This window comes from Moschus berezovskii, chromosome 2 (genome assembly GCF_049115385.1).
Source record: "Moschus berezovskii isolate FMDL1 chromosome 2, NW_MosBer_1.0, whole genome shotgun sequence".
Lineage (NCBI taxonomy): Eukaryota > Metazoa > Chordata > Mammalia > Artiodactyla > Moschidae > Moschus > Moschus berezovskii.
In genome coordinates, this window is record NC_142461.1 from 33,227,265 (window position 1) to 33,244,543 (window position 17,279).

At 38.8% G+C, this 17,279-nt stretch overlaps 1 protein-coding gene across 1 annotated transcript in view; it reads left to right on the forward strand.

Annotated features, from left to right (window-relative positions):
- ABCA12 (ATP binding cassette subfamily A member 12) overlaps positions 1-17,279 on the forward strand; it is a 207,109-nt gene that overhangs the window by 66,568 nt on the left and 123,262 nt on the right. The window contains exon 3 of the mRNA XM_055398430.2: positions 3,452-3,605. Coding sequence (XP_055254405.2) covers positions 3,452-3,605 — 154 coding nt within the window. The remainder of the gene's footprint in view (positions 1-3,451; positions 3,606-17,279) is intronic.

A 17,279-nucleotide genomic window follows, 5' to 3' on the forward strand; every position in this document is an offset into this window, starting at 1 on the left:
CAGCTTCAGCATCAGTCCTTCCAATGACTATTCAGGATCGATCTCCTTTAGAATGGACTGGTTGGATCTCCTTGCAGTCCAAGGGACTCTCAAGAGTCTTCTCCAACACCACAGTTCAAAAGCATCAATTCTTTGGCACTCAGCTTTCTATATAGTCCAACTCTCACATCCATACATGACTACTGGAAAAACCATAGCTTTAGCTAGATGGACCTTTGTCAGCAATGTCTCTGCTTTTCAATATGCTGTCTAAGTTGGTCATAACTTTCCTTCCAAGGAGTAAGCATCTTTTAATTTCATGGCTGCAGTCACCATCTGCAGTGATTTTGGAGCCCAAGAAAATAAAGCCTGTCAGTAATCTAATCTTATTGTTCTTAAACTTTAATGTGCATCAGAATTGCCTGGAGGGCTTGTTAAAATAAAGATTGCTGGACCCCATTTCCAAAGGTTTTGCTTAAGTAAATCTGAGGCAGGATCTCAAATTTTCATTTCTAATAAGTTTCCAGGTGATGCTGGTTCTGTTGGGCCAGGGCTTGCACTTTGACAACTACTGCTTTTATTTGTACATTATGTCACACACCAATATTGTCCTGAATAAGGCCATTTGTGCAGCAAGGGAAAGGAAAACCAAACTTGATCCTCTTTCTAGATAAACATAGATGTATAGATGGATATCATAATTCTTTACAAAGTATCTTTTTATAAAGTCTTAAACTGGATCGTTTTATAATGCCTATTTCATTCTTAGAACAATGACAACTAAATTCGATTTAGTTAAAAGCTTAATTAACTGGTAGTTTACTACTAAAAATGTTTGGTTTGCATCCATTCCCTGTAATAACATTTCATGGCTACATGGGATACAATAGGTACTTAATAAATCAGTGTTATTGTTGTTGCCACAGACTCTCTTATTTTCATGAGCATATGGTTCTTGTTAAAAGGTGATGGTAAAATACAAAATTCCAACAGTTCATGTTCTGGACAACACTGTGTTAACTTTGTACACGCGTCAGCCAGTTCCTCTTTTCCTTGAGCCCACTGTAACAGGTTAAATATCAGTTATCAAAAAACTGCGAAATGTGGACTGTCTATACTTTTTGAACACAATAGGGTCTTGTTTCTGAAGAGATTCCTTAATGAATTTTCCTATAAAATAGGCGTATCTATTATTAATCACATCAAAGAATGTTGTAGGTTTAAATTCTTTCAAATTTTTCTTTAATAATTTACAAATTGCAATTAGTTCCAGAACAAGTAACACTGGATGTAACATTCTACCTCTTCCTAGATCTTCCCCTGACATCTTTTCCCTTCTCTTCCTCTATTCCTCTGTTCCTACGGCTGAACTGCCATTGTTTTCAGCACTAGGTCAGTCACACAATCTGCTTGATGAGTGCTTTAGGGGAGAGGGATCATCTGTAGCCTTTCTATCTGCCTTCCATTCTGACGACTCCCTGCAAGTGCTTGAGATGGACTAGGGATCTGTGTAACAGGGTGGCTTACCATTCATGGTGAAATTCCACTGCAGAACTGTAGAGGTCTTGTTTGGCAGAATGTTGTGACAGAGTGACGTGAACCACTAACAGGCAGTTTGCTGCTCTTGAGCTTATTCAGGGAATTGTGCTACAATGAAAACACTGAAGTTTCACTCCAGTTATCACTTGTTTAATATTAGGGAAGACACTGGTCTTTCTGGTGTCAGAAAAAGAAGCTTCTTAGAAGGCAGTCATGAGTAGTCTGGTGGATTTCTTTCCGATTTCGTTTGAAGTTTCAAAACTTTATTCTGTACTGGTCTTATTGTGTTAGTTTTTCCTGTGGCTGCTGTAACAAATTACCACAAACTTTGTGACTTAGAAAAAGCACTAATTTATTAAGTTACCGTTCTAGAATTCAGAAGTCCAAGATTTATTTAGTCTTTGTGAGTTAAAGGTGTTGGCAGGGCTACATTCTTTCTGGAGGCTCTAGGAGGGTCTGTTTTCTGGCTTCTAGAGGTTGCCCATTTTCCGTGGCTTTTGGCTCTTTCCTCCATGTTCAAAGTCTACACTATTGCATCTTTCAGTCCATTTGTTTCCTGTTTTCTTATTTCCTGGTCAATTTTCATACTACCTCTTCCTTTTTATTTTCAATTTTTTTAATATATCTGTATTTAAGTTACTTAAATTTCTACTTATTATTCTTTCTACTAATAATGCATACTTAGCCTCATTGCTCTTACTAGTTTTTCTTTTTTTAAAAAAAATTCTTCTTTATGTTTATAATGAAAACATCTGTACTGCCACTCATTTTAATAGGTTCATGAGAAACTTAAGGTTTCACTTTTCAGTCTTTGGTCAGAATTATCCTCATGGTTTCTAAACCTTTTTTGAAAATTCATTGTATCTGTATTCCCCAAAGGGAGGAAGCCAATGCTTTAGTACCAAACCTAATTTTGTGAAAAGATTTGTAATTCACAGCTTGCATATTGTCTTAACTCGTGTATGCCATCATCATATTTTATAAAGCAAATGTTAAAGGTTACAAAAGCCTGTTAACTGCTACAATAATTGTGTATTTAACATTTGGGAAAATCTGCATATTCATTCATATCATTATTATTGGTTTTTAAATAGGAAGAAAATATTGTGTGTATAGCATAATTTTAAATTTTGAGGACATAGAAAATATTTCCTGTATCTGGAAGATTGGCTACATTTATAATGCCTTTGATTACAAAAGAAGATATGTATATTTTAGGAAAAAATAGTTAATATATAGTCAAATGAAAGTAAATGAGGTCATGTGAAATATACCACTAAGGAAAAAAAATTCCTTCAATTCAAAAGAAATGATACAAATGAACTTATTTACGAAATAAAGCAAATTCACAGACTTAGAGAATGAACTTATTTTTCATTTTTATTATTAAAACTGATTTATTGTTTATTTGACCTTGCCACCTGGCATGTGGGAATCTTAGTTTCCTGACCAAGGATCAAAACCACTCCCCTTAGTGGTTTTGATGCACAGAGTCTTAACCACTGGACTGCCAGGGAAGTCCTGCTCCAGGTTTTTAAATATGCTCCAGGTTTTTAAATATATTTTTGAAAAAATTGTGGCTATTCTGGTCATACTGTTTTCTGATCTACTCTTTTAAATTAGCAATGTATTATAAATATCTATATTATTTGACATTTTTATTGGTTGTGTTGTATTTTATTATATGGATAATATAATATGGATTTATTGTTAACACTCTGGCAAACATTCTTGCAGCTAGTTCCTTAGAATAAATCCCAGGAAGAGAAATTTGTGGGGCAACGAGCATTTTAAAGTCTTTTGATACATAGGGGACACAAACAGTCAAAATCCAGAAGATAATTTCACAAAATAGTTACTGCACTTCTTTCCCTTCCCAAGGAAACAGCATAGTGATTTAATTACTGTTTGCTTTTTTTTTTTTTACTTTCAGGTTACCTTGCACCTCGAAACCTTCCTAGTACTGGATTCTTCCCGTTCCTGCAAACCCTACTCTGTGACACAGACTCTAAATGCAAAGACACACCTTACGGACCACAAGACCTGCTTCGTAGGAGAGGAATTAACAGTGCACTATTTAAAGACAGGTAGGGACATTTCCCAAGTGTATTCAGTTGCTTTGAGAGATCATGTCTTGTTTCCTTATGAAATATATGGGAAGCCATCCTAGGTTAGATATACGATTTTATTTTCTGTATCTACAAATGTGATGATCTAAATATGAAAGAACAAAGTGGTTACAAACTGAAATTACCATGTTTATGTGGAATTAGGTATAATCTACTTTGGATTAATTACTCAGTTTTTGTTTATGCTCCCTTAAGGGATAAGAGAGGGAGGGACAAATTGGGAGACTGGAAAAAACATATACACACTACTGTATATAAAATAAATAGCTATAAGAACCTGCTGTATAGAACAGGGAACTCTACTCAATACTCTGCAATGGCCTATATGGAAAAGTCTTGGAAAAAGGTGATTATATGTATATACATCTGTACACCTTTGCTGTACACCTGAAACTAACACAGTATTATAAATCAACTACAGTGGTAGTTTAGCTGCTAAGTTGTGTCCAACTCTTGTGACCCCATGGACCATAAGCCCGTTAGGCTCCTCTGTCCATGGAATTTTCCAGGCAAGAATACTGGAGTGGGTTGCCATTTCCTTCTTCAAGGGATCTTCTGGACCCACGGATTCAACCCAAGTCTCTTGCATTGCAGACGGCTTCTTTACCAACTGAGCTACCAGAGAAGCCCTCCAAAATTAACTATAAAAAAAAGAAATCAACTATACTCCAATTAAAAAAAAAACTGGATAGCCAAGGCAGTCATTCTTAACTTCCCTCAGAGATTCTCTGTCCTACCTCAAATTGTCAGTGGCATTGCTCTAAGACTCGATCACAAACATAAGATATAGGACAAGGTCAGGGATATTATCTTCTCTGTGGTGCTTCTGGATAAAACAGAAACCAGGAAATGCAAATAAGGAAATTAGGGATTTAGAAATCAAAGTAATAAAGTTGGAAGTATACTTAATTGAAGAACCACCTTTAAATGAGTTTAATTTGTCCTATTTTATGGTATGAGAAGAAGCTGAAGAATAAAGATAGGGAATCTAGACCATTTGCAAACTCGGTTTTCCATCCTGAGATTTTAAATCTAAAGAGTCAAGAGCCTAACCATCTGTAGAACTAATAACCTTGTAATCTGAATCAACCATGAGATTATTTTGGTAGAGATTTTTTTGTGTGTTTCTCAAGAAAAGATTATATTTATCTGTAATCAGAGATATTTGGTCCCTCAAATTTTAATTTAAATTCATTGGCATGTAGCACTGTTTCTCCTTCAATATTATCATCATGATTTTGATCATCAGTTAATATGGGTAATACTTTGAGAGAGTAATTAACTACAAGCTATTTAACATAAAATATCAACATGTCAAGAATTATCTTGGGAAATGACTTGAGATACAATGTAATTGTTGGGTTGCTGATTCACACCAGTTTTTATTGTGTCAATAAGTTATTTAGTCTTTATCCATAAAGCACTCTGATGTTCACTGATTTATTTTTCAATATATTCAAGAAATAGTGGCTGAGAAATTTCTGTATGCCAGGCACCATTCTAGGCACTGTAATACATTGATGAACCAAACAAATTCTCTACACTTTTGTTACTTGTATTCTAATGGGAAAGCAAAAAGGCAGTCAAGTGAATAAATAGCATAATCACCAATAATAGTAAATGTTCCGGCAAGAAAATAGAGCAAATTAAGAGGTAGAAACTGAAAGGTGAGAATTAAATAGCAGAACAGGATAGCAAAAGAAGGGCCTCTGTTGGAAGGTGACATCTGAGTGGAGACCAACAAGGCCCGAGAGAAGCTAGCACCAGCAAATGAACATCTAGAAGAGAAAGTCCCAGGCAGAGAAGCAGTCAGTGATCCTGAAATGGGACACATTTGATCATTTAGAGGAATAGAAAGTTGCCTAATATGGATAGAACATAGTACAGGATGATGAAAGGGGTAGGAGATTTGTTGAAAAATGAAAAACCCCAGAGAAAGAGCATGAAGCATCAAACAGGTAAGGAAACGGAAGGAATTTACCTTCTGTTTTTAGTATAATGAGAAGCCATTGGAAATTTTTAAACAGGGAAATGGCATGACATATTGTCTATGAGACTAATGTTCTAAGCACATACAAGCATTACCTCAACTAGCAACTAGTTGTGTATTTCTGCAAGGAGACCAAAAGATGACTAGAGTCTATTGTCCCCTTAGGTACTCAGTGTAGAGATAAAGTGAATGAATACTTTATTCATTCAACCAGTTCACAGTCTCTGTGTCCCTGTGTGAGAGATGAGTTAAGCATGATTTATGCCTGTGTTTTAGCAGGAGAAAAGTGAAAGTGAAAGTGTTAGTTGCTCAGTGTCTGACTCTTTGCAACCCCATGGACTATAGCCCATCAGGCCCTTCTGTTCATGGGATTCTCCAGACAAGCATACTGGAGTGGGTTGCCATTCCCTTCTTTCCGACCCAGGGATCCAACACAGGTCTCCTGCATTGTAGATGGATTCTCTACCATCTGGACTAGCATGAGAAGGTAAATGTTAAATGAGTGATAATAGGAGACAGTGCAAAAAAAGAATGCCAGGAGGAAATGAAGCAAGATATCCTCTATATTTAAAGTAGAAAGACATCTTTCAGCTGATGTACTCAGGCAAACCTTCAAGAAGTTGTACTTGAGATGGACATTTTGTGAACCAAGTGTTAGAGAAGATATGAGGAAAATTAATGTCCATTATCTACAAACTGGATCCACTTGGCGCTCTCTTCTTTGTATCTTTTTTTTTTCTCATGAAGAACTAAGTAACAACAAGGAGAATAGTTATCAATATTTAGGAAGTCTATCTATACATATTCAGTTCAGTTCAGTTCAGTTCCTCAGTTGTGTCCGACTCTTTGCAATCCCGTGAATCTCAGCACGCCAGGCCTCCCTGTCCATCACCAACTCCCAGAGTTCACACAAACTCATATGCATCGAGTCAGTGATGCCATGCAGCCTTCTCATCTTTAGTCATCCCCTTCTCATCCTGCCCCCAATCCCTCCCAGCATCAGAGTCTTTTCCAATGAGTCAACTCTTCGCATGAGGTGGCCAACGTATTGGAGTTTCAGCTTTAGCATCAGTCCTTCCAATGAACACCCAGGATCGATCTCCCTTAGAATGGACTGGTTGGATCTCCTTGCGGTACAAGGGACTCTCAAGAGTCTTCTCCAGCACCACAGTTCAAAAGCATCAATTCTTCGGCGATCAGCTTTCTTCACAGTCCAACTCTCACATCCATACATGACCACTGGAAAAACCATAGCCTTGACTAGACGGACTTTTTTTGACAAAGTAATGTCTCTGTTTTTAAATAGGCTATCTAGGTTGGTTGTAACTTTCCTTCCAAGGAGTAAATATCTTTTAATTTCATGGCTGCAATCTGCATCCATAGTGATTTTGGAATTCAAAAAAATAAAGTCTGACACTGTTTCCACCGTTTCCCCATCTATTTCCCATGAAGTGATGGGACCAGATGCCATGATCTTAGTTTTCTAAATGTTGAGCTTTAAGCCAACTTTTTCACTCTCCTTTCACTTTCATCAAGAGGCTTTTGAGTTCCTCTTCACTTTCTGCCATAAGGGTGGTGTCATCTGCATATCTGAGTTTATTGATGTTTCTCCTGGCAATCTTGATTCCAACTTGTGCTTCTTCCAGCCCAGCGTTTCTCATAATGTATTCTGCATATAAGTTAAATAAGCAGGGTGACAATATACTGCCTTGACGTACTCCTTTTCCTATTTGGAACCAGTCTGTTGTTTCATGTCCAGTTCTGACTGTTGCTTCCTGACCTGCATACAGGTTTCTCAAGAGTCAGGTCAGGTGGTCTGGTATTCCCATCTCTTTCAGAATTTTCCACAGTTTATTGTGATCCACACAGTCAAAGGCTTTGGCATAGTCAATGAAGCAGCAATAGATGTTTTTCTGGAACTCTCTTGCTTTTTCCATGATCCAGCAGATGTTGGCAATTTGATCTCTGGTTCCTCTGCCTCTTCTAAAACCAGCTTGAACATCTGTAAGTTCACGGTTCACGTATCTATACTTATTGCCACCCTCCAAAAAGTATTTTTCTGTGTATTTCTATGTATATGGTCCTCAGTAACATAATAGAGGACCAAATTCATGGAGCCCCCTGAGATGAGGCATTGAGTTGATTTTAGAACTAAGATTAAAGTCCAAGTTTATTTTTACCCTCTGTTGGTTATTCTCTAGATATTTGATCATGTCTCTTTTTTTCACTTTTATTCTAATCTCAAGATACTATATTGAGCTCAAGCTGTATATTGCTGTATATTCAGTATTTTCTCTAAACTACCATGTAATTGGAGCTTAATTTGGAAATTACATGCAATAATAAAATTGCATTAACGATATCTCCCACCATGCTATTAATTTTTATGCATTATATAGCCATACAATTAAACTAGGACATGGTTACTAGGTAAGCCGTTCCAAACTGGGTAAGTCATTTCACTAAATTGCTTCCCTTTGGTGAAGAAAGATTCACTAGCATAGCCACATTAAGAAACAAAACAGTCTTCCTTCTCTGTTTTCTAAGTGAGGGAAAAAAATGCTATCTTTGGCCTTATCAAAGGAGGCCCACCATGTTTATTTTAATAGAATGCTCTTCTGAAAGACATGATCACACTGAGGTCACTACTTGCTGGCTAGTTGCCAGGTGTTTTGATGCATTTTTGCATTAGCACCAGTCTTCTGTTATTAAATTCTTCTTTGAGCATTAGCTTCAGGATGAGGTGGTTTAAAAAAAATTCAACCATCAACTCAGCATCAAATGTAACTAGCTGTCTGAAAGAAGAAATGATTACATTTATTGTTTTCTTGCTCTTTTGCACAAGGGATGATCTAACATCATGGGACTTACCCTTATGGTCCCTCCTCCCTGCACTGCCTCTAAGAATACAACAGAACAGTGGGGGCTCTTGGCTATGCTGTTGCTCACACAGCTGGCAAATGGCAAAGATCATCCTGCAGAGCTCACAGGGTCATTATTTGGAGAAACAATTCAGCCTTCCTGTAGCTCCTGCTGGGGAATTGCCTCTATGGATTTATTTCTTGTCTCTGTCGTGTCGGCACTCATCCATGACCCATCGTTTCCAAATTCATGCCTTTGCTCGTAGTATCAAATGGCTCCTATAGAACCTGAAACACAGATAATCTGATTCTATCCAGAGGCACCTTTTTTAAGTACCAAGGCTTTTGTTTAGTAGTGAAAAATATGGATGTGTTTAGAAACTAAAGATATTGGGAATCTAGGGTAACTGGGGAGAAAGCAATGGCACCCCACTCCAGTACTCTTGCCTGGAAAATGCCATGGACAGAGGAGCCTGGTGGGCTGCAGTCCTTGGGGTCTCAAAGAGTCGGATACAGCTGAGCGACTTCACTTTCACACATTGGAGAAGGAAATGGCAACCCACTGCAGTGTTCTTGCCTAGAGAATCCCATGGACCTCGGAGCCTGGTGGGCTGCTGTCTATGGGGTCGCACAGAGTCGGACATGACTGAAGTGACTTAGCAGCTGCAGCAGCAGCAGGGTAACTGGAAGTAGAACAGGTATGCATCCTCATTTGACTATAAACACGAAGTAAGATGTATTCTTGCCTAGAAAATCCCATGGATGGAGGAGCCTGGTAGGCTGCAGTCCGTGGGGTCGCTAAGGGTCGGACACGACTGAGCGACTTCACTTTCACTTTTCACTTTCACACATTGGAGAAGGAAATGGCAACCCACTCCAGTGTTCTTGCCTGGAGAATCCCAGGGACAGGGGAGCCTGGTAGGCTGCTGTCTATGGGGTCGCACAGAGTCGGACACGACTGAAGTGACTTAGCAGCAGCAGCAGCAAGATGTATTAGGTCTCATAACTGTATTAATTTCAGAGTAATATATAACCATCCAGTAATCATTTTAGTGAGTATTTGTATAAAAATAAAGGTGAAAACATCATTCATCAAAAACAAACTGGAAGGAAGTCTTTAACTGCCATGCAGGCAAAATTGTTAATTCATTGAGTTGGAATGTATTGAACATGTACCATGTGCTGGAGACTATCCAAGTTACTGTGGATACAGATGAGCTTACATTCTGGATTCCCATAAAAACTTAGAATCTGGTGGGAGAAAGACAGAAACTACTAAATAGGTAAATTAATCTGTCACATGGTAAATGTGATGACTATTTGTGTCATTCTCACTGTGCCTAAAACATTAGACAACAGATGGCAAATAGTTATATAGGCACTATGAGACATTGTTTCTGTCTGAAGAATGTATATCTTACTGTTGGATATTTTATTGGAGTGGAGAGAGGATTGGGTGGGGAGATATCAGAAGAGTTCTCCAGAGACCAGTATGGGTGAGATCATGAAGGTCAGATATGGTGGTAGTTACCAGACTAGAGGAAGGTGAATTTGAGGTAGAATAAAAAGGGCTTTCCTGGTGGCTCAGTGGTAAAAAAAAAAAAAAAAGCTGCCTGCGAATGCAGGAGATCTGGATTCAATCCCTGGGTCGAGAAGATCTCTCAGAGAAGTAAATGGCAACCCACTCCAGTACCCTTGCCTGGAAAATCCCATGGACAGAGGACCCTGGCGGGCTACAGCCCAGGGGGTTGCAAAAGAGTCGGACACTACTTAGTGACTAAACAACAGCAACAACTTAGCAAAAGAATCTCAGAATCTAAGAAAGAAATTAATGGTGATCCTTGTATAGTCAGTTTAGAGGAATAGGCAGACAGCTTTGCTACGGACTGTGATGCCAGAATTACAAATTCCTTTGTATGTTGACAGATTAATCTCCCTGTGTCAGGGAAAGGTAGGACATAGTATGTACAGGGTTATCTGAAAGCTACTGCAATGTTGTCTGCTCCCCCATATTCTATGTGCTTCTGATATGCATCTGCCCCAAAGACATTTCCTCATCTGCCCCATCACGGTGCCTCTGAAAACTTTTAGCCATGTATTAGCTCAGATATAACATCTCCAAAGTACCTCCAAAGGATATAAAAAGCCCTAGGACAGAGCAACATATTAAGGCATTTCTAAATCTTAACACTTTGACTGATTGTTGATTGGCAAGTGAGCCACCTAGACGAGAGATGCATGTTGAACATGGGCATGCAGGAATTATATCTGAATTGTGGAAGACACTGAAGGAACGAATGTGAGGATGAAATTCAAGAAATTATGAAAAAGTTAAAATTTTCCTGTGAATGACTTCTGCTTGGGGGTAGTCAGGAAGGATGACTGAAGGAGGCCTCAATGCCATTATAACATTCTTATTTGTCCCTAAAGTTAGTAATGCCTGTCATCTGAAGCTAGAGTCAGAACTGGGCCTGGAGCATATTTCACACTTTCTTTCCAGGTGTCACTGCATTACCTGTATAACTATATTTCTGGGGGAAAAGGGAAAATAGAATAAGTTTAACTAATCCTTAGAGACAAAAAAAATGTCAGAACTTTCTTTTTAGGATTTGCCATATGTGTCTTTCCTAGAAGCAATTCCTTTCAAAGACAGAATTACCATGGTGCACATGGATGCCACCCACACAGGTAGTCTTTCCCACTCACAGGAAATACAAAGACATTCAGTACAAGTGCATAAATCCTACTGCTATGATGATATCTATAAATGTGACATTTCCCAAATGGAACTGTTGGTAGACATGTCTGAGAAGAAGTAAAAGTACTAGCCTAGTTTCCCTCCCAGTATCTTAAATTTAACATTTTGAATCCAAGATGTTCCCCTTATTCAGTCCCTTTTGAAGTAGAGTGCTATAAATGTGGTGGAGTCAGAATCTACTTCTTCAGCACCTTAGAGGCAGTGCTCTTAACCATCTCCATGGTACTGGACATGTGAGCTGGGTCTGGTAAAAGTCAAAATGATGCCATAGGCCACTTGGAGATTTGACTCAGTCTTTCTTGCCTCACCCAGAAGATTGAATTTTCTAGATCCAGATGAGCTTACATGCTGGATTCAAGAGGCACCTAAGTTTTGCATAGTGCCTTAATATACCTCCGAGGTATCTAGTATGAGAAAGATTCTCTCAGACTTCCTTATACCTATTCCGAATTCCTGAATAGGATTTTTAAATCTCCTGAGTTGTTCCTAGGGACTTGATGGGGGCTGAGTTGTCATTGAATAAGTCCACTTCTCTGTCATAGCCTAGTACAGTATTGCTACTTGGGGCCAGATAATTCTTTGTTGTGCTGTGCATTGTAGAATGTTTAGTAGCATCCCTGGTCTCTACCCTCACCCCTGGCCTCTAGATACAAGTCACATCACTCCTATCCATTGTAACAGCCTGTCTCCAGATATTGTCAAGTATCCCCTGGGAGCAGGGGAGGGGCCAGAAACTGCCCCCAGTTGGAAACCACTAGTGTAGTGGAAGGATGAACAGAAAGATGTTAAGGCAGCAGGAGCAGTGAATCAGGTAATGATTCTAGGGTCTTGCTCCATACAAACTGCAGATGATGACTCTAATTTAGCACCCCAGTCATATGTGGCCATCATCCCCTGGCCATATCCTTCCTGAGTTATTACCATTAACATATCATAATCCCTGTTTTGGTTTTTTTTTTTAATTTGTCTTGCCCCCTATATGTCCTGGGAATTTAATAAATGTTTGTGAGTTTATGAATAAATATGGTGGATACAGTGTAAGATTGATTATATGTTTATGCATGTGTTGCCTTCTTTGGGTGCTTCCTCTTCCAAGGATCTTTGCAGAGCCAGGTGTGCAACAAGGGAGGCAGACCAGGCTATTTTAAAAAGTTGTTTATTTTCAGGCAAGAATATACAGTGGGGCAAAGACAGCCTCTTCAATAAATGGTGCTGGGAAAACTGGAAACTATAAGCAAGGTGAAAAGACAGCCCTCAGAATGGGAGAAAATAATAGCAAATGAAACAACTGACAAAGGATTAATTTCCAAAATATATAAGCAGCTCATACAACTCAATGCCAGAAAAACAAACAACCCAATCAAAAAGTGGGGGAAAGACGTAAACAGACATTTCTCCAAAGAAGACATACAGATGGCTAACAAACACATGAAAAGATGCTCAACATCCCTCATTACTAGAGAAATGCAAATCAAAACTACAGTGAGATATCACCTCATACCAGTCAGAACGGCCATCGTCAAAAACTCTACAAACAATAAATGCAAGAGAGGGTGTGGAGAAAAGGGAACGCTCTTGCACTGTTAGTGGGAGTGGAAATTGATACAACCACTATGGAAGATGGTATAGAGATTCCTTAAAAAACTAGGAATAAAACCACCATGAAGTGAAGTGAAGTGAAGTGAAGTTGCTCAGTCGTGTCCGACTCTTTGTGACTCCATGGACAGTAGCCTACACCAGGCTCCTCCTTCCATGGGATTCTCCAGGCAAGAATACTGGAGTGGGTTGCCACTTCCTTCTCCAGGGAATCTTCCTGACCCAGGGATTGAACCCAGGTCTCCCGCATTGTAGACAGACGCTTTACCATCTGAGCCACCAGGGAAGTAGCAGTCCCACTCCTAGGCATATACCCTGAGGAAACCAAAATTGAAAAGACACATGTATCCCATTGTTCATTGTAGCACTATTTACAATACCTAGAACATGGAAGCAACCTAGATGAACATTGACAGATGAATGGATAAAGAAGTTGTGGTACATATACACAGTGGAATATTACTCAGCCATAAAAAGGAACACATCTGAGTAAGTTCTAATGAGGTAGATGAATCTAGAATCTATTTATTATACAGAGTGAAGTGGGTCAGAAAGAGAAAAATAAATATCATATTCTAACACACATATATGGAATCTAGAAAAATGGTACTGAAGGATTTATTTACAGGGCAGCAGTGGAGAAACAGAAGATGAGATGTTTGGATGGCATAATCGACTCAATGGACTTGAGTTTGAGTAAGCTCTGGGAGTTGGTGATGGACAGGGAAGCCTGGCATTCTTCAGTCCATGGGGTTGCAATGAGTTGGACATGACTGAGCTACTGAATTAATGGAAAAACAGACATAGAGAATAGACTTAGGGACCTGGGGAGAGGGGAGGAGAGGGTGAGATGTATGGAAAGAGTAACATAGAAATTTACATTCAGTTCAGTTCAGTTCAGTCGCTCAGTCGTGTCCGACTCTCCATGAACCATGAATCACAGCACGCCAGGCCTCCCTGTCCATCACCAACTCCCGGAATTCACTCAAACTCATGTCCACAGAGTCAGAGATGCCATCCAGCCATCTCATCCTCTGTCATACCCTTCTCCTCCCGCCCCCAATCCTTCCCAGCATCAGACTCTTTTCCAGTGAGTCAACTCGTCGCATGAGGTGGCCAAAGTATTGGAGTTTCAGCTTTAGCATCAGTCCTTCCAATGAACACCCAGGATTGATCTCCTTTAGAATGGACTGGTTGGATCTCCTTGCAGTCCAAGGGACTCTCAAGAGTCTTCTCCAGCACCACAGTTCAAAAGCATCAATTCTCCGGCGATCAACTTTCTTCACAGTCCAACTCTCACATCCATACATGACCATGGGAAAAACCATAGCCTTGACTAGATGGACCTTTGTTGGCAAAGTAATGTCTCTGCTTTTTAATATACTATCAAGGTTGGTCATAACTTTCCTTCCAAGGAGTAAGCGTCTTTTAATTTCATGGCTGCAATCAGCATCTGCAGTGATTTTGGAGCCCAAAAAATAAAGTCTGACACTGTTTCCACTATTTCCCCATCTATTTTCCATGAAGGGATGGGACCAGATGCCATGATCTTTGTTTTCTGAATGTTGAGCTTCAAGCCAACCTTCTCACTCTCCTCTTTCATACATTACCATCTGTAAAATAGATAGCCAACAGAAATTTGCTCTATGGCTCAGGAAACTAAAACAGGGGCTCTGTATCAACCTATTGGGGTGGGATGGGGAGGGAGAGTCAAAAGGGAGGGGATATGTGCTTACCTATGGTTGATTCATGTTGAGGTTTGACAGAAAACAGCAAAATTCTGTAAAGCAATTATCTATCAATAAAACCAATAAATTAAAATTTAAAAAGAACAAAAATAAGTAAAAAGGTTGCTTCCTTAGTTATCCGTTCTTCCAAACGATATTCTTCATTATTCAGTGTTTGTCATGTGCCATCTGCCAACAGAGTGCGCTGTAGATAGGCTCTTCCTAAGGGTTTTACAGCCCAAAGAGAAAATTGATCATTCCTTCAAATGGTAGATTCCTCTTATGAGTAAACTGATAAAGAAATTAAATTTAAAAATTAAGAAAGGGTTATAAAATTCTGAGTTAGTCCCTTTGCCCCTTCCCACCTCACCAGCCAATCTGTGCAGGCCCCAGTTTATGAATAGAAAGGGTGCATCCATTTGGTGTCCAGAGATCCTGAAACTTTTAGTATTCTAGAAGGATCTTGTGAGGATCATAGATACATAAGTGTGGGCTTCAACTGCATACTGATGGTGAAGGCTGTGTCTTTGTACCATCTTTGTGGGTGCTTTGACAGTTAATGTTGGTGAGTATCTATGATGACAGGGCCCCAATAGGAACTCGATAAGCACACCTCACACAATATTCACAATAGCTTTGCAAGGTGGGTGTATCGTTCCTAATTTATAGATGAGCTGCAATTTTTTAGGAAGAGGCAGAGATGGAATTTGAAACTCCAAAGTTCTTCTACACCCTGGCAATACCATCTATTTTTATTTAATCAGCTATTCAGTTTTATGGTTCAGTACTGTACTAGATGTTTCAAATAAAAAGATCATCTTGGTGCCTACTTCCAAAGATGTCACAGCCTAAAATAGGTACAGAAAAGTGGTAGGAATAGGTACACAAGCAAACACAGTACACTTAAAATTGATATCAACTATGTACAAAGTGCTTAAATTGTGTGAAATAATGGAAATCCTTTCATTGTCTAAGAAGCATAGAGTTCTCTGTCTATAAGCATGGTCAGAGATTACCCTGAACTCAGTAAGACTGGCTACCTTCCTGTCCTCCTTTAGCAATTTAATAGGGAGCTAAAAGAACCCATTACCTTTCTTGGAGGAGATAAACTGAATTTCACCTTAGAGCCTTAATTCATGTTTTTACCCAAAATGCTTGCTGTTGTACATTTACTTTGTGGTTTCCATTTTGAGTTTGCAGAAAATAGTTGTGCAGTGGCAGAGTACACATGCCATCACACTACAGGCTGTAAACACAAAATAAACCGGGAAAATTTTCAGGATGATGAACTGCAAAGCGTGTATGATATCCCATGCTCTCTCCCTGACAAAAAACCATACCAGGACCACCTAAGAGGAGGTGAACCATGTTACTCCTGTAACATGGGATGCATGGACCACCATGTAACTATGGCCACTTCCTGGTCAAGGCAGGTCCCGTAAGAAAAGAAGTCTCCAGAGTTCCTTGTCCAGAGAAACCACTTTCTGTTGAGTAAGTTCAGAACTGTTGAGTCAGTGGCTTGCTAGGAAAGGGATGAACTTATCTTCGGTGTTGAAAGAATATTTAAAGGAGTAATTTTAGGGCTTTTACCTGAATGTGGGGAAATGGGCAAGATGTCCCCTATGGAGCAGATGCAGCTGTTGCTTCTCCAAGCTCATACTTTCTTAGTTTCTTATCACTTTTTGTTTTCCTTCCCCACTCCCATTTATTACTGTCTTTTCTCATGCTCTTTCTTTGCTCTTTTTGATCTTTGTCATTTTCCCTTTGGTTTTTGTTGCTGTCCCTATTCCTTAAAATTTTTATGAAGGTAGTTTTCCCTTTATTTTCACAATGTGTTGATATTCAGTAGTACTCCTTACAGTATTTCAAGCTGAACTAAAAAAGTGTCAGGAAAAAGAAAAGTGAAACTGACTTTCTCAAACTGTCTAAAACTTTCTGTTTGAGAGAAAGGAAAAGGTCCAGGTCAGTTCTTATTTTTATCTGAACAGTTTTCCCATCCAAATAGTCAGCATAAGGAATATAAGAAGATTTAGAGGAATATAGTCATGGTCATGAATAATTCAAATATACATTAAGAATGCAGAACTTTGGGAGCAACCGGTACATTTTATAGAGGATACTGGAAGAACACTAGGGAATGAAGACAAATATCACCTTTTCTTATCATTTTTATTAAAAGGACACACTGGGGAAAAAAAAGAGATTTTTTTTCCAATTATAAATCATAAAGTACCCTGGAACCAGGATTCAGATCTTATTTCTGAAAAGGAAATCAAATCAAACCACAGTAGCAAGCCAAAGTTCTTGCTTTTCTGCTCTTGTCTTTTTATATCTGTTCTTATGTACCTTCAGTAAGCTTTTTATAAACAATCAGACAAAATTCACATTATTCACTCCAGACATCTGGACTTATTTCATTCTTGAAATAGATACATTTATTTCAGATACTTATTTTAGGTATATCAAGTTTTCAAGAAAATGTGATTATTTCTATTTCAAAAATAATAAACAGGAAGTTATTTAAGAAAAAAGAAGAAGATTGCTGAATTGTGGTATGGTCCAATAGTGTTTTCTGCCAAAAGGTGGTGTGATCATGTTGTACAGAGATTCCTGGCATCATATGCTATCATTACAGCCTTGATACCTTCAGTGAAATTAAAACGCTGCATGCATCATTCTTTCTTTGACATTTGGTGCCAC